A 23,974-nucleotide genomic window follows, 5' to 3' on the forward strand; every position below is an offset into this window, starting at 1 on the left:
TATAACCCAGAATACCGACTTGGTGTCAGCTGTAATGATCTGCCTTTTCACTGAAAAGTATTTGACATTTCACTGAATTGACCTCTGCCTGCCAATAGCAAACTCAATTGCATTATCTTTTCTGTTCAAAGTTTAAGCATATAAGCCATTATAGTCATAGGCACAATGTAGCTCTTGAAGGTGAGCTTTTGTCGTTTGGGATTCTGTGTTCCCCGAACGAAAAGCTTCAGGGAAAAAAAATCACTAGTTTTTTTTTTTCTTAAAGCTACAGGTGACGGAGAAATATGCCTTGCCTACAATATTGCTGCATAACAAATGGAAACTTAACATTCATTTATTAGCACATAGTTCTTTAGGTCAGAAGTCCAAGTAAGCTCAACTGGATTCTCTGCTGAGCGTCTTACAAGGCTGAAATCAAGGTATCAGTTGGATCATGCTCTTGCCAAGAGATTCCAGGGAAGAATCTGTTTCCAAGTTCATTCTTGTGGTTGGCAGAATCGAGTTCCTTGTGGTTGTAGGAATGAGATCCCAGTCCCGGTTTTCTTTTATTATTTTCTTTTTTTTTTTTTTTTTTTGAGACAGAGTTTCGCTCTTGTTACCCAGGCTGGAGTGCAATGGCACGATCTCGGCTCACCGCAACCTCCGTCTCCTGGGTTCAAGCAATTCTCCTGTCTCAGCCTCCCGAGTAGTTGGGACTACAGGTGTGCGCCACCATGCCCAGCTAATTTTTGTATTTTTAGTCAAGACGGGGTTTCACCATGTTGACCAGGATGGTCTCAATCTCTTGGAGGTCCTGGTTTTCTTGCTGGCTATTGGCTACGGGTTGCAACTCCTAGAGGCTGCTTTCCAAATTTTTGCATCTTCAAACTTGCAGCACTGTGTCAATCCTTCTCTCGCCTCTAATTAATCCTTCTGCTATTTGCCAGAGAAAATACTCTGCTGTTAAAGGGTTTATCTGATTAAATTAGACCCACCTGAATGATCTATCTTAAGTTCAACTGATTAGTAACATTAATTACAATCTGCAAAATCTTTTGCCTTGTAATGTATCGCATTGTAGTAACACCAGACAAAGGTTATGGGAGCCATGTACAATTCCACACTCCCTTTAATAGCATGTCAGAGTACATTTCAAATAGAACCATTTGATTTTTCCCTGTAAACTGAAAGAAGCTTTTGTTGCTAAAAAATGAAACAAAAACAAAACAAAATATTTGAATGTCCATAAAAGGACAGATATAGATTTTTTTTTCTAAGTGGCTGATTAAATGGGGGGAGGGAGTCAATAAATTTATATGAGTTTAAGAGAAAATCAATAAAATAAAAGCAATTTATATTTCTGACAGTATGGTAGAATAGGTCCCCATATCATCTATATCACCCTCACTGTTGAAATAACGTATATGGTGAAATAATTAAAATACATGTCTATATCTGTATATATACAACTATATGAGGCTGCTTAAAGTAAGGAGTCAACAGATCCCCAAAATAAAATAAAATCAGGAAACCTGATTGGTAAGCAAGTTCCTAAGTGGGGATTGCTGTGAGAATTTTTGCTAAACCCTAGAATTCTTTGGCTTCCATTTTGATGGTTGTGTGGGACCAACTATGAGATACAGCCTAGGTCTTGGTCAGTGCAGGGAATCTAACATGAGGCATTCATAAAAACAGTATTCTAGAGAGCTATACTGTCAAGGTAAGAATGAATTAGCAGCAAACCCTGATATTTCACAAGCAAATTGATTTTGGCATAGCATGAGAGGACAGAATTTTTTGAGGATTCATAATCCCAAATTGATCTTTGCTTGAGTTTGGGTTCTGATTCATACTGCATGTATGGTCCATAAAACTTCAAGCATGATCCCAGAAGACCATATCCTCAGGTGACTAGCCGAAAAAAAATGTATAACTTCTTTGAAAGAACTCAACTTGAGCCCAGGTTTCAAGATACCACAAATAAAGTTCCCTATAAAATGAGCAGTCAAGAGTGAAGAATCACAAAACGATAAAAGAAGTGAGGCACTGTGCGTAAAACAACAGACCACAAAATCCTCATATAATAGAATTTTTTGACATGGAATATAAAACAGTTATGTTTAAAGAAATTTTCTAAGAGTTTGAAAATATGCTGAAGTTTGTTGCTGACACTGGAGCCACTCCAATTGCTGGCCACTGCACTCCTGGAACCTTCACTAACCAGATACAGGCAGCCTTCTGGGAGCCACGGCCTCTTGTGGCTGCTGACCCCAGAGCTGACCACCAGCCTCTCACAGAAGCATCTTATATTAACCTATCTACCACTACTCTGTGTAACACAGATTGCCCTCTGCACTATGTGGACATTGCCATTCCATGCAACAACATGAGAGCTCACTCAGTGGGTTTGATGTGGTGGATGCTGGTTCGGGAAGTTCTGCGCATGTGTGACACCATTTCCCGTGAACACGCGTAGAAGGTCATGCCTGGTCTCTAAGTGATCCTGAAGAGATTGAAAAAGAAGAGCAGGCTGCTGCTGAAAAGCATGTGACCAAGGAGGAATTTCAGGGTGAATGGACTGCTCCAGCCCCTGAGTTCACTGCTACTCAGCCTGAGGTTGCAGACTGGTCTGAAGGCGTGCTGATGCCCTCTGTGACTATTCAGCAGTTCCCTACTGGAGACTGGAAAGCCCAGCCTACCATGGAAGACTGGTCTGCAGCTCCCACTGCTTGGGCTACTGAATGGTAGGAGCAACCAATTAATGGTCTTAAGCTGTTCTTGCACGGGCTCTTAAGCCACATGGAAATAAGGTTGATGGAAAATAAACAACAGTTTCTAAAAGGAAAGAAAGAAAGAAAATGTGAGAAGGGAACTTAAGACCATAAAAAAAGACCCAAGTGTTTGTATAGTATTAGATTCTGCAAAGTAACATATAATAATTAAAATTTATAATGCAATTGATAATGCCATTCAACATATTAGATATAATGAAGATAGTGAACTGGAAAATCAATTGTAAGACGCAAACTAGAATTCAGTCCAGAGAGATGAAAGATAGAAAACATGAAACATAAGAAGGTTTAGCATACACCTAATCAGAGTTTCAGGAGGAGATAATAGAGATAATGGAGAAGAGGAATATTCAATGAGGTGATAAGAATTTCCCTAAATTGGCGGAGTTCAGTGGCTCACGCCTGTAATCTCAGCACTTTGGGAGGCCAAGGCAGGCAGATAACTAGGTCAGGAGTTCAAGACCAGCCTGACCAACATGGTGAAATCCTGTCTCTACTAAAAATACAAAAATTAGACAGACGCGGTGACGCACACCTGTAATCCCAGCTACTCAGGAAGCTGACGCGGGAGAATCGCTTGAACCCGGAGGTTGCAGAGAGCAGAGATCGCACCACCGCACTCCAGCCTAGACGACAGACCCAGACTCTATCTCAAAAAGGAAAAAAAAAGAATTTCCCCAAATTGCTAAAAGATACCAATCCTAGAACTGGGAAAACTAGTGGGTCCCAAACAAGATTAATGAAAAGATTTCCACACCAAGACATATTAAAGAAAAGCTTCAGAACACCAAAATAAAAGAGAAGATCTTAAAAGTGGAAACAGTGAAAAGAGAGATTTCTTTCTAAGTCCCAATAGTTAGCCTGATTATAAACTGCCTTTTTGAGAAGTAAATCTTCTACCACCCAGAGCTGTCTCCTTAATGACCTGGAGCTGTCTCTTTGACCTCAAAGGAGGAAGTGTGAGTTCCCCACCCATCCTCAACCCTCACTCCCTCAGCTTCCACTCTGTCTCCTGTCTTCTTACCTCCTTCTTGTTCTTTTGCCTTCCAGGCTCCCTGGGAGGGTAAGGGACTAATTTCCATGGATGCCTTACCCAATTTGCAAAACTACCTCCTGTCCTGGAGATAGGAAGTTTGTTTCTTCTCCATGTAAATGCCAATTAATAAACCAGATGGCCTGATTATATTGACCAAGTCTCTTCTTGTTTTTTGTAATTTTCCACTTCCCTGACTCTGTTGGACCTGCCGCTAGTTTCTCCCTCCGTTTCATCAGTCTCTCTTTAAACCACCATCACACCTACACAATTGGAGTTGAGCTCAGTTTTATACTGAAGTCTCTCTCCAGGGTGACTAGAGTTGTATTACAGACTAGAACCTATCTTTACCACCTTTGACTAGTGTCTGGCTTTGTTTTTCTTTAATACCGCTCAATAAATGTGAACTTTATTCTGACATCTCAACATATTTCCCTGGTTCCAGTGAAGGCTCCTGGATGCTGACTCTTTACAAGTTTCTGTCTTATTTATAGTTTGGAGGTGATTACTAACCTAAGAGGTCTTTACCAAACACTAAACATCTTAAAATCCAGTTATGAAAAAGAGAGTAAGACTAATTTTTGGAGGAGAAAATTTTAGTAACTTATTCTTTTAAACCCAGCTTCAACTCACTACAGCTGACAGATCTTTCAAGAATTAATTCATCCTAGTGAAGAAAACAGCTCAAATAAAGAAGTCCTACATATTTTTGCCTTGGGGAATGAGAAGAAATTAAGGAAAATATTTCTGCATTTGGTTTGAAATGTCACAATTTTTGTTTGCTGGATGTAAGGAAATTCTAATTCTGGCAAAGGAAAGTGAAAGAGCTGAGATGCAAGAAGGAATAAGGAGACAGAAACTAGATTAGTGGTTGCCAAGGGCTGGGAGGGAAAGATGGAGAAATGGGGTAGACTGCTAAAGGGTACAGTGTTTTTGGGAGGGTCATGAAAATGTAAATGTAAAGTTGATTATGGTGATGATTGCGCAATACTGTGAATATGTTAAAATCTAAGTGCACTTTTAAATGAGTGAGTTGTATGTGAATTATCTCTCAGTAAAGCTGAGACCAATATAAAAGGAATAGTAAGTGACAGTATTGAAAAATGTAGATAAATCTAAAACAAATATTGTCTAAAACAGCAATAAAAATAATGTCTCATATGGGGGATTTGGAGAATCAGTCTAGAATGAAATTTCTGACTAATGTACATATTAGTGAGGAGGAGATATTGGAGTTGGTGTGCTAATTCTACCATTGTCATAATGATTAATCTCTGAAATTATTCATGCAACTAGTTTATTTTCTCTTTTGCTACCCTTGATGAATCTATAATAATCCTTCTCATTCTAGCATGATATTTTTATGAGAGGAGCCATTGATCCATCCAGAGAGAGTGAGAAAGACTATTAACACTTGTTAATTTCAAATTATTTGACACCTCTTTCATTTCTTCCGCGTTCTGCACTTTAACAAAAATTATTCCAGCTCTCTTTTAAAATCTATTTAGGCATACCTTGTTTTACTGTACTTTATTCTGCTTCACAGATACTGCTTTTCTTTTTTTTAATTGAAGGTGTGTTGCAACCCTGCATTGAGCAAGTCTACCAGCACCATTTCTCCAAAGGCATACATGTGATCATTTCATGCCTCTGTGCCACATTTTGGTAATTCTCTCAGTATTTTAAACTTTTTTCTTATTTCATCTGTTATGGTGATCTGTGATCAGTGATCTTTGATGTTACTGCTGTTATTGTTTTGGGTGCCACAAACTACACCCATATAAGACACAACAATATTGAAACTGAGCCAGTTAATAGTCTTACAATGGCCTCTAAGTGTTCAAGTTAGAGTTACACATCTCTCACTTTATTTTGTATTACTTTTGTTGTAATATTAATTTTTATTTTAGATTTGGGGTACATGTACAAGTTGTTACCTGAGTATATTGTACTCTAAGGTCTAGGGTACAAATGGTCTCATCACCCAAGAACTGAGCCTAATACCCAATAGTTAGTTTTTCAGCCCTTGCCCTTATCTCCCTCCTCCCTCTAGTAGTCTGCAGTGTCTATTGTTCCTATGTTTATGTCCATGGGTGCTCATTGTTTAGCTCCCACATATGAGAACAGGCAGTATTTTGTTTTCTATTCCTACATTAAGGCACTTAGGACGATGGCCTCAAGCTACACCCACATTACTGCAAATAACATGATTTCATTTTTTATGGCTGCATACTATTCCATAGTGTATATGTAACACATTTTCTTTATCCAGTCCACTACTAATGGGCAGGTTAATTCCACGTCTTTGCTGTTGTGAGTAGCACTGCAATAAATATATGAGTACATATTTATTTTCATAGAACAATTTAATTTCTTTTGGATGTATATCCAGTAATGGGACTTCTGGGTCAAATGGTAGTTCTGTTTTATGTTCTGTGATGTGTCTCACTTTAAATGAAAAGCATTTTAAAGATATGTGTAAATATCACATCTGTTTACATTGTTTACTGAATGTGTTTAAGCTCACTGTTGACACCTACTGCTCAAAAAAAAAAGGCTCCTTACAAAAGATTACTGTTCATTGACAGTGCACCTAATCACTCAAGAGTCCTGTTGGAGATGTACAAGATTAATGTCACTTTCATGCCTTCTATTACAATATCCATTCTACAGTACATGGATCAAGGTGTAATTTCAACTTTCAAGTTCTATTATTTAAGAAATACATTTCATAAGGCTATAGCTGTCATTGTGATTCCTCTCATAGATTTAGGCAAAGCAAATTGAAAACCTTCTGGAAAGGATTCACCATTCAAGCTGCTATTAAGAACGTCTGTGATTCATGAAAGGTGGTCAAAATATCAACCTTAACAGGTGTTTGGCAGATGTTAATATCAACCCTCATGAATGACTTTGGGGAGTTCAAGACTTTAGTGGAGGAAGTAACTGCAGATGTGATAGAAATAGCAAGAGAACCAGTGGAACCTGAAGATGTGACTGAATTGCTACAGTCTGATGATCAAACTTGAAAGGATGAGGAGTTGCTTCTTATGGCTGAGCAAAGAAAATGATTTCTTGAAATGGAATTTACTCCTAGTGAAGATGCTGTGAACATCGTTGAGATGACAACAGTGGGTTTAGAATATTACATAAACTTCATTAATAAAGCAGAGACATATTTTGAGAGGAGGACTGACCCCAATTTTGAAAGAAATTCTGCTGTGGGTAAAATGCTGTCAAAAAATATTGCATGCTAGGCCGGGTGCCGTGGCCCACGCCTGCAATCCCAGCACTTTGGGAGGCCAAAGCAGGTGGATCATGAGGTCAAGAGATTGAGACCATCCTGGCCAACACAGTGAAACCCCATCCCTACTAAAATACAAAAATTAGCTGGGCGTGGTGGCACTTGCCTGTAGTCCCAGCTACTCAGAGGCTGAGGCAGGAGAATTGCCTGAACCCAGGAGGCGGAGGTTGCAGTGAGTTGAGATTGTGCCACTGCACTCCAGCCTGGCGCCTGGTGACAGAGCAAGACTCTGTCTCCAAAAAAAAAAAAAAAAAAAATATATATATATATATATATATATATATATATATATATGTAACTTTTATATGCTTGGGAAAGCAAATGATTTGTGAGACTCACTTTACTGCCATTTTTTCTTTATTGTGGTACTCTGGAACCAAATCCACATCTCCAAGGTATGCCTGTACTGCTCAAGGATTAGATTTGCACCAATGAATGCATAGCCAGTCCTAGAACGAAATAATGACAAATCTTCATAGAAAGAGGATGAATATACCTAGCACAAATACTGAAGGTAAATACAGCTAGACTGTATTTTGAACTCTGCCAGTATTAACTAGGTAGCCGTGTGCACCACACCTTAATGATGTCTTGGCTTCCTCATCTATAGAAGGGAGAATAAAATAGTCTTGTGTCCCTTATATTTTTGTTGTAAAAGTCCAATAAAAAATGTTTAAACTAGTGCTTTAAAAACTGAAAAGCGCTATACGAATGGAGAGTAGTATTTTGAAAACTGTGTGTTTATGTTTATTAAGTGGACAGTAGGTTATCCGTCTCAAGTTTTCAGGAGGTTGTACTTTTATACAAATTTGCTAAAAATTTATATTAAACATGTTTAATTTCTGGATCTAACTTGGTAATTTGAATATGATACATTCAGATTTCTGCACAGTCTGCTAATGGTTTAATTCTTCACAGAACATACTTAATGTTAAAACTCAGCATACATCATCAGTCATTACAAAAGAAATATATAGCATAGTATTATGGAAATTAAAAAGGAGAAAAAAGTCACTGCAGAGAGACAATGATAAAAACTACAATGAAATGAAGCTTGATGATAAACCTTCATACTTCTAATATATTTATGGCATTAAAAACCATTTATATATATATATTTGCATTATTTCTTTGGTCTTCATTAAAAACAAAAACAAAGCTTGAGGTAAATAAAATTTAAAAGTTGGCTTTCTGTCTGGTAGTGAATACAACCCTTGATTTAAAAATAGATACTTTTAACTATTAATGGATATGACAAGTAGAACTAATATACTATATTATATAATATAATATACTATATATGATGTTTGCTACATGGAGCAGAGGGAAGAGCTTAATCCAGTTTACTGGAACTCTTTAACTGCAGGAGCCTAAATCACTAGAATGATGTTTGGACCATGTATATTAATTTAATTAACTATATAATTGTTACCTCTCCAAGTCACACTTTTCTATATAAATACAAGATTAAAGAAGGAAAGATTCTGCTTCTGAACTTACTAGTAGGTCAAATTTACTAAACTAACAACTGTTTAATGCAGTGAAAAGAAATTTTGGGGAGGAGTGGATAAACATTAGTTTATCCCTTCTATAAACTAGTTACCTATACCAGTGAGATACTGGGATTAAGAGTAATTGGGATTCCAGGCCCAAACAAAATTCGGTTCCCGTATTTTTTCTTAAGACATTATTCTACTAAATGAGACCCCTGAACAGAAGCAGAATTAACTGGCTCCTTTTAAGTTTGGTAATTACAAATGCAAAATGAATATCCTCCTGCAGACAGAGAGCCAGAGGACTACTCAAGCTCGCACAATAATGGGAGCTGTGATAAATAATGTATGTCTGATATGGAAAGCTGAATGGAGGGAAGAAATAGAGAATCCATATGAAAATTTGGAATCTGCTCAAAGCTACCCCCACTATAACTCCAGGGAGGATAAGCACAGAGCAGTATTCAACTCTGCAGTTCTGTATAATTTATCAACCTTTTTCATTTCTAACATTGACCCTTCATGGTTAACTAAAGAAACAAAGAGCTGAACATCTTCCTTAGCCATTTGATAGAGCAGTTATGAACATCCTGACTGATATACTTTCTGCTTAATCTACTAACAAATGGTGTCCATTTTCTCTTAATCTCTACCCCATCTCCACATTCGACTTGACACATGCACAACACCACTTTCTGTGCCCTGTTCCTGTGCCCCCTCTTCATTTGTTTCTTTCTCATTACAGCTCTCTTATGTGATCATTATAATAGAAGGAAAACGAATCCTTTATGACAATTTTCCTCAGCTGCCCTTGCTTAATTTTTTCAAAATGTGATTTCTATGGGCTCCCTGACAGCAGGGCAAATTGAAAGCTCATCAGTAGAATCTTTCTTAAGTGTCAGTATCTTTTCTAAGAAATTGTATGTCTTAGGACGAGAGGATTGTTTCTCCCAGTAATAGGCAGTCTGATGTGGTGCAGCCATCTTTAAAGAGGTCAGAACTATTTAAAACTGGGGGCTATTAAGACATTAAATATTAAAATTTACCTCAGGCACTAATTTCCCCCCACAATACAGTTGTCTTTACTTCCTTATGCATTAATCTCTCATTTTAAGAACATTCATTTTTTTCCCTAGAATAAGAGAGTTTTAGGCCCAGAGGGATTGCTGACCTCATCCCTTCTCAGGCTTTTTTTTCTAGGATGAAGAAACAGAAGATCAGGGGGGTTAAGTGGTTTACACAAAGTCACAGAGCAGCAGGGTAACATAGTTTGAGCTTCCTGTTTTGTTTTTATCTTGAAGGGAACATGAAATGGAGACATAATTTCCTGCCCCGCAGAAGGAGCAGATGTCCTCAAGTTTCTGCATTTTCTTACCTATTTGATAGATACTGTCCTCTTCACCTCACAGGATTTCCCCCACTAATCTATTGTGATGAAACCCTTTCTTCTGGAGGCGTGTGTGTGTGTATCTCACAGCACTACCTTGTGTGGCACATACTCTGCTATGGTTATTGTGCTTAGAATTCTAAGGCTTTGTGGAGAGCTACCATGTTCTCAAAGGCAGACAGCATTTTCAGTGTTAGGTACCCAAGGAAGAGATGAGCCTCATGGAAGACCACAGAACTGAGAGGGAGAAATAAAAGAGAGAGAAAATCCCAGCTCTGTAAAAATATGTGAAGGGTCATGTTCCTGTGTGATGGGGTTAAGAAAGTGTCTGTCTCTTAAAGCTCAGTGTCTGAAGAAGAAAGGAGGTGCCACTGTGAAGAGCCACAGCCCCCACTCAAGTAATCTATTCTCAGAGACCGAAATGTCTGGCTACAGAATCAGGTACATAATTTGTGGGGCACAGGGCAAAATGAAAATGCAGAGAATTCTAAGACAGTGATAACAGAGCATTAAATCAAACATAGGGCCTTTCTGAGTAGAGAGCCCCATGTAAATGTACAGGTACCAGCTCGTGTCTCACCACAAGTAGCTACTTTAGTACTGTCTGGTCTAAACATACCCAGTGAAGAAAAGAGTCTTGTTGAAGGAAGAGTTGTGCTTTTTGGAGAGTAGTTTGATTGTGGCTACTTGGGTAGGAGGCAAGGACTCTTCAAGGTGTATTTTAGAGCTGGGAGGTGAGATTCTGAAGTGCAGCAGATCCTGCCTTTGTAGGGATTCTTACTTCACTGGCAATCTAAGAGAATCTGAGGCTGCAGCCACACCACCCTGAATGCGCCTGAACTCGCCCCAAAGGATCTAAGATCTGTGTTCAACAGATGATACAGTTTCTTTAGATGTATATTAAGAGTTGAACACTAGCTACCAAAGTAATGAGGTAGAATCTGTGTCTCTTGTCCATATTATTTCTGGCATCTGCGGTTCCTGATGCATGGTAGGTCCTCAGTTAACTATTTGTTGATGACTGGCAATAGTTGGTTATCTTAGGGTTGAAATTTGGCGGAGTACTTCTGGCTCTAAAAGGAAGATCAGAGATTCAGAGAAGAAAGATGCCTCTGTTAATCAAAAGAAAAAAGTTTGAAGCATGTTAAATATGCTAATTTTAATACTGCAATTTAAGAAAATGTTAGCACGCCTAAGAAGGGGAAACTTTTAGTATCATTTTGCATACACGCTAATTATATATTATTTTATAGATTTGTTAAATATACCATTTGCTAAGATGTTTAGCTATACTTTAGCTAGCAATGTTACTTAAGAATATTATCTTGGCAGTCTTTTCTTTTTAGGTTCTTTTATTTAAAGAACATAGTCAGTGGCAGGGTGTAGGGAGAAGCAAAAAAGCTGAGAAGAAAGACTTAGAAAAGAAAAGGAGCATAGTGGTCTCAGAAATGAAAACAGGCCCCTGGAAAAAGGCAGAATGGAGAGGGAGGCCCCCCCTTTTTTATTATGAGTACTTGGCACCATACTGCACATTTGATGGGAACTTGGGAAATACTTTATTATTGAATGTGCAAAAGAAAAATGAATGGGGCATAATCAGCTGTGTCCTGGTAAATACTTAACAACTAGTTTTTGGAAAGGGGGCTGTGATTTGTAGTGTTTGTCTATTTCTATTGCATAAATTCTTCAGGGTCAATTTTAAGCTACCAACATGAATGGACTGAATATGAAATTTTAAGCTACCAAGATAAATTCACTAAATGTGAAATTGGGAAGAGATGTGTAGTATCCCATTGTACAGATGCAACAGACTTAACCTTAAGACCATAGATAATAGTAAAATGGAGTAAGATAATTAGGAAATAAGGAGTTTTTCAAATGTATTACCTTTGCTTTAATCTATTTAATTACAAATTTATATAATAAAATTTTAATTTTCAATAATGACTTCAACAACTGGCTTGCAAAGTAGGAGCCAGCTGTAGCATGCCAGTGGATGGGCATCACCACATGCCTCTACCATTTGTGTTAAAATATAGAAAGAGCTTTTTCAATTTTTTTTCTTTCTTTAAAGGAATTGAGAAAAGTATAATAGGAGACAGGACAAGAATCTCCTAAGAGTATTTTTTTTCACCACTTTGCCAAAGGTTTTTTTTTTTTTTAAACACTCAACTCAGAATTTGCAGGTTGAAAGTTTAGACAAAAATGAGGGCTACATCTGTTTCTACCAATAAAACCTGCAGTATTTTCAACTTTACATGAACTTCATAGAGAGGCAGAGTGGTGCAATGTAGAAAGCCCCAATATAATTATTTACAACCCCAGACTAAGTAGTGTGAAGCTTTGAGCAGGTCATTTCACCTCCCTAGGCTTTGAGACAGGAATGCCCACTGCCCCACTTTTATCACAGGGCAATATGTGGATGTCAGGTGGGGGCTTCTAACATGCTACAGTGTTGAGATCTGCCACTTAGTTTTAATGGTTCCATAAAAGTAATATGTGCTTCTATAGAGACAGATAAATATGGCAAAACATTAACAATCAGTGAATATGGGCAAAGGATATATGAGTATTCAATTTATTTCAAAATAAAAGGTAGAAAAACTAAGGTCACTTATACACAGGCAGCACTTGGCAAACCGGCTAAGTAGTATACAAAGACAAAGGAGTAGTAACTAAAGAGATGTGGTATCCAGAGGCCGTAATCTTAGGATATTCAAAGTTCATTTCATCTGATTGGATTTTTCAGCAATCATTTACTGAGTATCAATAACCATAAATGCTGGAGATAATTCAATACACAATACATACTTCTTAATCTCACAGAATTTAATCTAGTTAGAGTTACACGCAAGTAAACAGACAATTACAATATGGCTTAAATAGAATTAAGTAGAGAGTACTGTGGTGCATATAGGGAAGAACATCTAAACCAGCCCTAAGTGATCAAGAAAGACTTTTCCAAGGAACCAAGAAGAGAACCTAAGATCTAAAACATAGGAATTAAACCAAGGCCTGAGAAGGAGAGGAAGCATCCACCGACATGTCTAGCATTTATACTATGAGCCAAGCAACACCTGCCCCTTTACTCCTCACAGCAGTGCTGTGGGGCAGATTATTGGTATCCTATTCAACAGATCTGATAAATGGAGCACAGAGTAGGTGTTTTCAAGCAGTGGAAATCTTATGAAGAAAGACCCTGAAGCAAAACTGACCGAAAGAAATAAAGGGTCTTGTGGATGATAGGCATGCATTAAAGGGTATTAAGCCTGGAGACGATCCACTGGGAAAGATTACTCTGGCATCAGTATGGAGAATAAATTGAGGCGGGAACAAAACTAATAGTGGGAAGACCACTTGGGAGCTCATAAGTAGTCTAAAAGAGACAGTGGCCTGAACCAAGGCAGTCACAAGTGATGGCAGCAATTGGGTGGATTCTAACAGTACTGGAGGTAGATTCTTACTGGCCGATTGGACATGGAAACAGGGTGGAGCCAAGAATGACAACTTCCGAGGTTTTTGGCATGGGTAAGGAGCAGATGGAGAGCCATTTACTGAGATATTGAGAGGAAGTGCTGTGGGAAGAGGTGGGTAGGGATTGGAGGATAATGAGAGGGCAAAAGACAGATTTAATCAAGATCTTAGGAACACCAGCACATAAGAATCTGAGTCTGTGACAAGTGGCAGCCAATCCCAATGGTATTTTGACCATCCACTATAAATCTTTCTAAGAGAAAGTTCTTGAGTTTTGGGGAGAAAAAGTGGGATATCCATGATCCTGGTCAGTTTAAATTATAAGTGGCTTAGTGAATATGAAAAACCCTTAGTAAATTATGAAAATATTAACTTTCATTATAATTGCTGCTATCATTACTTATGAGTATTTTCTCTCTGCTTTCATCAGGTTCAAACCACCTAAATGGTCTCTTTTACCTGCCCTTTTATGGAAACATTTTTCCTCTTCATTTTTTTTTAATCTCCTCATCCTCTAACTCAAGGTTCAATGTCAGGTAATTTGGGTGGAGTTAAGTGGTTTTTGTCTGCTCTGAATCAATGAACAAATATTTATTAAGAATATCCCAGAAGCTAAACTATGAAGACAGAAAAGCATAAAAGTGATAGAATGGACTTTGGGGACTGGGTTGGGGAAGGCTGGGAGAGAGGTGAGGGATAAAAGACTACATATTGGGTGCAGCGTGCCTCTGCTCGGGTGACAAATGCATTAAAATCTCAGAAATCACTACTAGAGGACTTACCTATATAACAAGACAACATATAACCACCTGTACCCCCAGAACTATTGAAATTATTTTTTAAAAAGTCTCCCATGTATGTGTAAATCACCACTAGATGACTTATCCATATAACAAGATAACATATAACCACCTGTACCCCCAAAACTATTGAAGTTATTATTTTTTTATTGCATTTTAGGTTTTGGGGTACATGTGAAGAACATGCAAGATTGTTGCATAGGTGCATACATGGCAGTGTGATTTGCTGCCTTCCTCCCCTTCACCTATATTTTTTAAAAAGTCTCCCATGTAAGTGTAAATCACCACTAGATGACTTATCCATATAACAAGATAACATATAAACACCTGAAATTAGTGAAAACTATTGAAATTAGTTTTTTAAAGTTTCCCATGTAACTATCCAAAGTTCTATGACTGGTGCTATAATCATGGGATCATGTTCTTTGGAGTCAGATAATTATGAATTTAAATCTTCCATCTGCATTTACCAGCCACAGCCCTTGGGTAAAAAATCTGCTCATGTCTCTGCTCAGTTTCCATTAAAAAAAAAAGATAATATTACAGAGTTCTGTGGTATCATATGAGATAGTAAATATAAAAGAAAGTAACACAGAGCTGAGTGCTCAATAAATGTAGTTCCTGTCCACCTCATAAGGCTGTTGCCCAGGATAAATGAGCTAATACTCAAAAGAGGGTTATGATTTCCTTGGAATAATTCTGCTATATAAGTTCAGTCATTTTTAATGAACTTTGCTGCTATTGTTCCTCTTATTATTTTTACTGGTACCAAGGGTTTGTGGTAACCATGTCTACAATCCTTTGAACAGCACTTGAACACATCTTTATTATTATTATTTTTGAATCTCCTTATTTCTTTGTTTCATCTGGGGAATCATTTCTTTCTTTGCTTCGTGCTGCTTTAGAGAAACAGCCAGATGTCTCCACAATTTGTCGTTTCTGGCCACATACTATATTATTTAGATACTCTGCTTTGTTCAGCCAAGATACTGTGTCTGTTAAAACTTTAGGAGTCTGAAGAAACTAATTGTGCTGCTCTTGGCAGGCAAAATGAAAGACACTGAGAGATAAAAAACTGGAGATGGTGGAGGGCTTTAATGTCACTGTAGGTCTTCAACCATTTTTTATATAAAAAGCAATAAACTTCAAAAAAAACTTTAGTTTTATATAAATTTCCCATTACCAGTATAACTGCTTTGATGAAAGATTATTAAAATGCTTAAAGCTGGCATAGCTAAAGGGATGAGATTTGGGGGTTTGTGAAGCAGTTAACATTCTACCCAGTTTAACAGCATTGTCCATAAGGATCGAATGGTGTGGCTTTTCTTTGTCTTACATTCCTAGACCAAAAGCAACAACCTCCAGCTTTTAACCCTACCATCCTGGCAAATTCAAATGCTTTATAATGTTATAGATAGCCAAAGAGGCATTTTCTAAGTTAAATTAACCAGATATCTTTGGTTTTCCCTGGGGCAGGTTTATTCAGAGCTGCTATGAGATTGTCACTTAGCACATAGTCTGAGACTGATTACAAAACAGAATGAGATTTCACTGTCTGCTAGGGAGCCTCATTAGAAACTTTTGACTTGGCCTCCTCATTTCTCAAAAATTCCAAGAGATTTCAGCTCAACAAGAGAAATATTGACTTTGTATATGTATTTATGTGTGTGTGTCTGTGCATGTGTGTGTATGCATGCACCATCTTATTTTGAACAAAAATTATAGCATTAGTATTCTAATTCTTAATAAGAATTTCCATTAAAAGTGATTTATACTTAAAAATACAGTTTTTCATAATTCAATTATACTATTTATGAGAACTGCATTTATTTCATTCTTTTTCTCTTTACAATGCATTGTAATAATCTGCCTCCTGAAGCTATTAATTATGCTTCATTTTTATACAATGCACAAACCTTCACAAAGTTCCATCCTACTGTTTTACTCAGTGCTCACATCATAAGAGCCCTGTGAGATAGACATTATTATAATTTTATGGATGAGGAAAACAAAAATTCAGAAATTTTTTATTATAAAACGAAACCAAAATGTCATCCAGGGTCTTTTGACTCCCAATCCAGTGGTTTTTCCACTTCACTATAAGTGGCTCACTCACATTAGTTGAGATCTTCAGTGAAAATACTAGTTCTTCTCAGTATTACAGTAGATAGGAAGGTACCTTGGAGTGCATACTGGGCCTTCCATAACCAGAAGGGGGCAGTGTAGGGAGCCAGGCCAGCCCTGCAAACAAAACACTGGAGAAATCAGGTCTCCTGATGAGAGAAAAACTTCAGTGGGCATATTTAAGGCATCTCAGGCACAGAGAAACTAGACTGGCAGTAGTATCTTATCCCACAGAACAAAACCTCTATTGTAATAACTGGGTTTATTATAAAGGAAGAGTTAGGTTTAATAGCCTAGTATATACCAGATGACGTGTGCACTGCAATTGGATGCTGATAGTTTTGTTGTCATAGTCTCCTAAATCTTGCACTACTTCCTCAATAGGCTTCACACTCTGTCATTGTTTTCTTCTTTTTCCTGTCTGCTAAACTTGAACAAATTAATCATGAGGTCGTTTTATAACTTCACTCACTCCTACATGCAAAAGCCTTCCAAGTTTTATTCTTGAGCCAAGCTATTATCCTTTGGTCCTGTAATTATTTATACAATGGCCATGACCCATGCCTACCCACCAGTGAAATGTGTATTGGGATTTTTTTCCCCTAAACTCCACATCCACCAAGATCAGAATCACTTCCTAGGAAGGTACCAGTAGGATCTAGAAGTCTTGAAGGAGACATAGGAAAGATATCCCAGGCCAGCAAGGAAGCTGATGATTGCACAGAGGTAAGAGAAAAGGCATATGGGGAACAGTGCAGGGGCCGACCTGACAAGCACAGAGGCTGGTGTGAGTGACTTAATAAGAGAGGGAGAAGCTGACTGTCCACACTGGGACCTCAGAAGGAAGGGCATAGACTTTTAAGAGGAAGAAATTGAGCTTGATCCAGTGAATAACCAAAAATAGATAAAGGAAAAAATAACTTCTATTAGGAAGATTAATTGTACTATACAGTGCCATAGAAAATGAACAAGGAGAGCATATCCAAATGTTAAGGGACAAGGGAGGCCCTAAGTGCCTGCACAGGACAAAGCAAGAAGAAATTAAGGAGAAATCATTTTTACTGATGTTGGCGACTGAAGATACAAAAGATGGTAGAAAACGATAAGCTTTATGACTTTGTTCTAGTTTGTTTTGTTTTGTTGTTGTTTTTTTTTTTTTTTTTGAGACGGAGTTTCGCTCTTGATACCCAGGCTGGAGCGCAATGGCGCGATCTCGGCTCACCGCAATCTCCGCCTCCTGGGTTCAGGCAATTCTCCTGCCTCAGCCTCCTGAGTAGCTGGGATTACAGGCACGCGCCACCGTGCCCAGCTAATTTTTTGTATTAGTAGAGACGGGGTTTCACCATGTTGACCAGGATGGTCTCGATCTCTTGACCTCGTGATCCACCCGCCTCGGCCTCCCAAAGTGCTGGGATTACAGGCTTGAGCCACCGCGCCCAGCCTGTTGTTGTTTTTTGAGACAGAGTCTTGCTCTGTTGCTCAGGCTGAAGTGGAGTAGTGTGATCTCAGCTCACTACAGCCTCCGCTTCCTGGCTTCAAGTGATTCTCCTGCCTCAGCCTCCTGAGCAGCTGGGATTACAGGCACCCGCCATCAGGCCCAGCTAATTTTTGTATTTTTGTAAAGACAGGGTTTCACCATGTTGGCCAGGCTGGTCTAACTCCTCACCTCAGGACATCCACCCACCTCGGCCTCCCAAAGTGTTGGGATTACAGGTGTGAGCCACCATGCCTGGCGTATTCTAGTTTCATAAATACAAGATTAATGCACACCTGTTGAATCAGAATATCTGAGGGTGGTAGCAAGTGTGTGTTTTTTTTTTGTTTGTTTGTTTGTTTTTTGTTTTGAGAAGGAGTTTCGCTCTTGTTACCCAGGCTGGAGTGCAATGGCACGATCTCGGCTCACTGCAACCTCCGCCTCCTGGGTTCAGGCAATTCTCCTGCCTCAGCCTCCTGAGTAGCTGGGATTACAGGCACGCGCCACCGTGCCCAGCTAATTTTTTGTATTTTTAATAGAGACGGGGTTTCACCGTGTTGACCAGGATGGTCTCGATCTCTTGACCTCGTGATCCACCCGCCTTGGCCTCCCAAAGTGCTGGGATTACAGGCGTGAGCCACCGCGCCCGGCCCAACAAGTGTGTGTTTTTTAAAGGTTCTGCAAACTTGCCATAAAGAATCATTGGTCTGTGTAGCAAAGCAGATTCTAGGCTTAGTACCTTTCTGTAAGCTTTCTAGTGCTTCTCAGTCAGTCAGTAGGTTTAGCCCATTGCTAGGAGATGGTGATAATACACACCAAAGAAGCAGCTAACACTAATCAAACGCTTTATGCACAATGAAATGCCTAACTGCGGTTCTGACTGTAAGAACAAGAGTTAGTGGAGGTGGGGGCAATCCTAGACTGGAAGCTGGAGAAGGCTTCCCGGAGGAACTGTGATATAGCCCAGACCCTAAAGAATGGGTGGACTGAACCTAAAAACAGACAGATGAACCAAGGACCTCATGAAAGTGGATGTAGCATTGTGCAGCATAGTTTTAAGCAGGAGGGTGTGGGAACTATATTTAAATAGCAGAGAAGGTAGATAACTTCCCTAGCTTCCCTCTGAATTGGTCTCCTGTTTTGAGGCTGGAGACACTTGTAAAGGCCATGAGGCAAGCACATTTTTCTTTTATTTTTTCCATCCCTTCCCTTTGCAGCTTAGCCACAGAGAAGCCGTATTCCCTCACATTACTCATTTGTGAATGCACACTAAATTCATTCATGCTAAGATACAAATGACACATAATCCTTTGCATTAGTCTGGCAAGCTAATACACCTTTATATAGCTGTGTCACTTATAGAAACATCATTTCATTCTGACTACAGCACTATGGAGTGGGGAGGCCAAAGGTGGTCCTCATATTGTAGATAAGAAAAGGAAACCCCAGAGAATCCAACCTCAAAACCATAAAGCTACTAAGGGGAGAATTAAATTGGGGGGCTTGAACAGTTTTCTTTCTGCCACCTTGTTCTGCAGCTTGCTGCAGTATTTGCATTTCAACAAGGATCAGAGCCCAAAGCACATGGATCTAACTGAGGACTTCAGACATCAACCTGTAGATAGGGTTCTTTCAATGAAGCTCTGAATCACATTACATAGGTAACTGTCTTTACCTTCACATTATCTGTCAGTTGTATGATCACAGGCAAGTTGGAGAAAATTGTGAGCTTCACTTGACCTATGAAATGCAAATAACTCCATCTACTTCATAGAGTTTTTGAGAATTTCCTGAAATACCACCTGGACAATGTCCTTGCTACACAGTAAGTCTCAAGAAACCTCGCTCTCCTCTTCCCCATTTTATCTACACACAAGGCAAGCCCTGCTACATCAAAACCACAGGCTCACCCAGCCCCCCTGCAAATATCTGTCTTTGCTCTCTCTTTGCTTTTGCTCTTAGCCTTTTCTCTCTTTCCCTCTGTCTTTGTCCAGCCACAACTGCCTTCCTTCACTTCTTTTTTTTTTTTTAAGCCTTCACTTCTAAAACAAGCTGCGCATTTCCCTCCTCGGTCCCTCATGCTCGCTCGTGTCTCCTTGCTCCTCCTCCAGGTGTCAGCCAAGTCTTATTTCTTCAGGAAGGACTAACTAGGTTCTTCCTGTTACTCTTTCTCATTAGATCCTGTAAACTTCTTTTGTCATACTTAATACAGTTTGTAAGTATGCATTAATCCTGTATGTAGGCTTGATACCTGTCTTCTCAGTAGACTGTGGACTCCAACAGGGAAGAACATGTCTGTTTAATTGGCCACTATTCTCCATAGTACCCAATACAGAATCTAGCACATAAGACATATTCCGTAAGAATTTGTCAACTGTGTGTTGGATGAATGCTGCTCTTATCTCTCCCTCTTAGGATGCCCTCCTATTTTCTCCTCACCAATTCATACACACACAAAAATATCTACCGTGCCCACATTCTCTGACCTTTTCCTTAATTTTTTTCCCCCAACACTTACTCATACATTATCATGAATTGAGTAACGTTCTTTGGTTGTTTCATGATTCCCTAATCACATTATCGGTTTTCTAAGGACTAAAACCCCTTGGAGATCTGTTTTGAAATCTCCTATAAACCTAGTATAATAGTTGAAAATGCTTTGGGTGCTCAGTGATTTCTTGATGAATGAATGAATCGATTAATCAATCAATCCTAGTATATCCCTTTTGCACAAAGAAAATCTTCCCATAGCCATACAAAGATACCGTTGCAGCAAAACAATTTCTAACCATGACTCATTGTTATAGATATAGATTCCTTCTTCATTACTATTTTGAGTTTCAATAAGAGACAAACAATCTTATCTTGAAAGGGGGATTGAATTTATTTTTAATAAGAAAGGCTGAATTGGGAGCTTACATTTTTCCCCAAAATTTAATAACAGTACTAGTAAAGCCCTATATTCCTCAGCTGGCCTTATTTCAGGTATAAGAGAACAGTGTTCCAGGTAAGCGTCTTTCATGATCTAAGAGTGAGACCAATGTCACCAAACCTGTCTAAATTCATTGACAGCCAGGGGAGGTCACGTAGCAAAAGCATCTAGTCTGAACATGTTTTGGAACCCAGGACTGGGCTGAGGACATGGAGGGAAACATCAGGTTCCCCAAGGCCATTGTCCTCAAGCATGTGAATCCTGATAGTTACCACTGATAACCTCAGTAAGTATCACTTTGATTTCACCCCCTTCTTCCGCTCACAACTAAAACAAAACAAAAAATATGTAATTAAAATATGTCATTGCTATGCTCAAAATGATAACTTACAAACTGGGATTTCAAATGCATCCTGTTATTCCGAAGCAGAGCCTTCAGTTTATGGTTGCCCTGCTGCGAAGCCTCAAGTTGCTCTTTTGTTGTTGTTTTGTTGTTGTTTTCTTTTTTGAGATAGGGTCTTACTCTGTCACCAGGCTGGAGTGCAGTGGTGCGATCTTGGCTCACTGCAACCTCTGCCTCCCAGGTTCAAGTGATTCCCCTGCCTCAGCCTCCCTAGTAGCTGGGAATACAGGTGCCCGCAATTGCACCAGGCTAATTTTTGCATTTTTAGTACAGATGGGGTTCACCATGTCAGCCAGACTGGTCTCAAATTCCTGACCTCAGGTGATCCACCCACCTCAGCCTTCCAAAGTACTGGGATTACAGGCATGAGCTACTGCGCCTGGCCAAGCAGCTCATTTTATCCATATTCTTTGAATCATTATGTGTATACACACACACACGCACACACATACACACACACACACACAATATGTTATATGCATTTTAATTTACTTTGACAATTATCTAACAGGTTCTGTCTAGTTAGTATCTTTCCCCCTAGAGTTGCTATTTGATCTTATAACATGGGCCAGGAAAAGAAAGGTAAGTTTTGCTAAATAGCTGTTACATCATGACAATTGTCAGAGTTGGTATGGGATCTGCTCTTTGTGCAATGTCACTTATCACCTGTCTTCCACCTCTGCTTAGCTCTGTGACAACCAACAGAGCTTCTAAGAGATGCCCGCTGATGAGTCCTTCTATCTCAGGCTGCAGCAGTCCTGAAGGTTGATGGAGGGCCATGCTATTCAAACAGCAGGCGTGGCTGAGACAGAAGCTCCTGGTGCTGGGAAGCCTTGCCGTTGGGAGTCTCCTGTATCTAGTTGCCAGAGTTGGGAGCTTGGATAGGTGGGTACTTAAATACATGCTTATACCCCTGTGACTGTAAGTCTTGATTTAAACTTGTTTAGGACATAATTTTAAGTCTATCCACTTGTTTTTCTCCCTCGAAATTCCCAGGAAACATGCTTTTCTGCAGTATTGATTTTGATTTATTGAGCCTTTAAAAGAAAGAGATCCAAGTTGCTCAAACCAAGGTGTTCTGTCAAGATCCATTTGTATTCCGTGTGCATTGACACTTGTTTTCAGGGAAGGAATAAAGCTGTGTACAGTAAAAAAAAGTCATTTACTAGAGCTCAGTGTAGTCTGCATGCATCTGGTGTTGACCTCTGGCTGTAGCAAAACAGTGATGATGTATCTATGTATCTTCATTTTGAAATTTATGAGTGGACACTTAATGTGCTACTAGGAGCATTAAAATTATGTATGAGCCTCTAAAGGAGCTCATCAAGTTTGCAATCTATTGCCCTGGAAAGATGGCTGCAGGCATGGGGAGTGTTAACTATGTTAATTAGCTCTGGTTTTCAGGGGCTCAACGTGTCAGACAAGAAGGCTGTTGCTCAGAATAACTACCCAGAAAGCAATGGGAAATCCATGAGAAAATTACAGTGCTAGGGTTTAGCTCTAAATAGGCAAACACTTGAGAGGTATTGGACTTGCAGAGGTCGCAGCAACATCAGCTGGCTTCACATTAAATGTTTCTGGTGTGTTCTATGTCTAGTCTAATGGGCAAGGACAGAGAAGTGAGAAGCTTCCTTTTTTTGCACTTAAAAAAAAATTTTTTTTGAGACAGAGTTTCCCTCTTATTGCCCAGGCTAGAGTGTAATGGTGCAATCTTGGCTCACTGTAATCTCCACCTCCCAGGTTCAAGTGATTCTCCTGCTTCAGCCTCCAAAGGAGCTGGGATTATAGGCATGCACCCACACACATGGCTAATTTTGTATTGTTAGTAGAGACAGCGTTTCACCATGTTGCCCAGGCTGGTTTCGAACTCCTCACCTCAGAAGATCCACCTGCCTCGGCCTCCCAAAGTGCTGGGATTACAGGCATGAGCCACTGTGCCCGGCCAGCCCTTTAAAATTAATTCCTGCACTGGAAAGACTGAAATGTGTTTTCCATGAGTTCAGTTCTCACAGTCAGTGAAAACGCATACAAACTTGAAAATGTCTTCTTTGCAGTTTTCTTTTCCTTCTGAAATTTAAGCTAATCTATAGACCTTATCGCTTAGATATTTAGAAATAACATAGCAGTGATCTTTGTTTTCCTTCACTTGGTGTCATCTTGACTGGTAAAGTGAACTCCTTTGATGCTTCTCAAATCAAAATTCCTCAGTAAATGTCCCATTCACTAACGTAATCAGAGCTTATCACTGACTTCCAGTAGTTTCCTAGAGTAGCACTTGATGGTTAATGAGAAGTCTTGAGGTGGTGCCATTGTTCTACCTTTTATATCCGGCTCTTCCCAGCTGACCTCTAGTTAGCTCCCATTTACCTTTTCTTAGTAATTGATCTAATGATCACTAATGCATTATTATTTAGTTGATGATTCTTTTCATTTTTTTTTTTTTTTTTTTTTTTTGAGACGGAATTTCGCTCGTTACCCAGGCTGGAGTGCAATGGCGCGATCTCGGCTCACCGCAACCTCCACCTCCTGGGTTCAGGCAATTCTCCTGCCTCAGCCTCCTGAGTAGCTGGGATTACAGGCACGCGCCACCATGCCCAGCTAATTTTTTGTGTTAGTAGAGACGGGGTTTCACCATGTTGACCAGGATGGTCTCGATCTCCTGACCTTGTGATCCACCCGCCTTGGTCTCCCAAAGTGCTGGGATTACAGGCTTGAGCCACCGCGCCTGGCCTGATTCTTTTCATTTTTTAACTCTGTCTCTAGTCTCTAAGGGGATAGC

At 39.3% G+C, this 23,974-nt stretch overlaps 1 protein-coding gene and 1 pseudogene across 2 annotated transcripts in view; both read left to right on the forward strand.

The window, feature by feature from the left end:
- HS3ST5 (heparan sulfate-glucosamine 3-sulfotransferase 5) overlaps positions 1-23,974 on the forward strand; it is a 185,372-nt gene that overhangs the window by 155,817 nt on the left and 5,581 nt on the right. For both annotated transcript variants that reach the window (XM_012460402.2, XM_012460403.2), the window contains exon 3: positions 21,942-22,080. In XM_012460402.2, the coding sequence (XP_012315825.1) occupies positions 21,974-22,080 (107 nt within the window). In that variant the 5' untranslated portion in view covers positions 21,942-21,973. The remainder of the gene's footprint in view (positions 1-21,941; positions 22,081-23,974) is intronic.
- On the forward strand, positions 1,233-2,756 carry LOC105722729 (small ribosomal subunit protein uS2B-like; annotated as a pseudogene).

Source organism: Aotus nancymaae, unplaced genomic scaffold (genome assembly GCF_030222135.1).
Source record: "Aotus nancymaae isolate 86718 unplaced genomic scaffold, 86718_ANA_hifiasm-v0.15.2.pri h1tg000040l, whole genome shotgun sequence".
NCBI classification, from domain to species: domain Eukaryota; kingdom Metazoa; phylum Chordata; class Mammalia; order Primates; family Aotidae; genus Aotus; species Aotus nancymaae.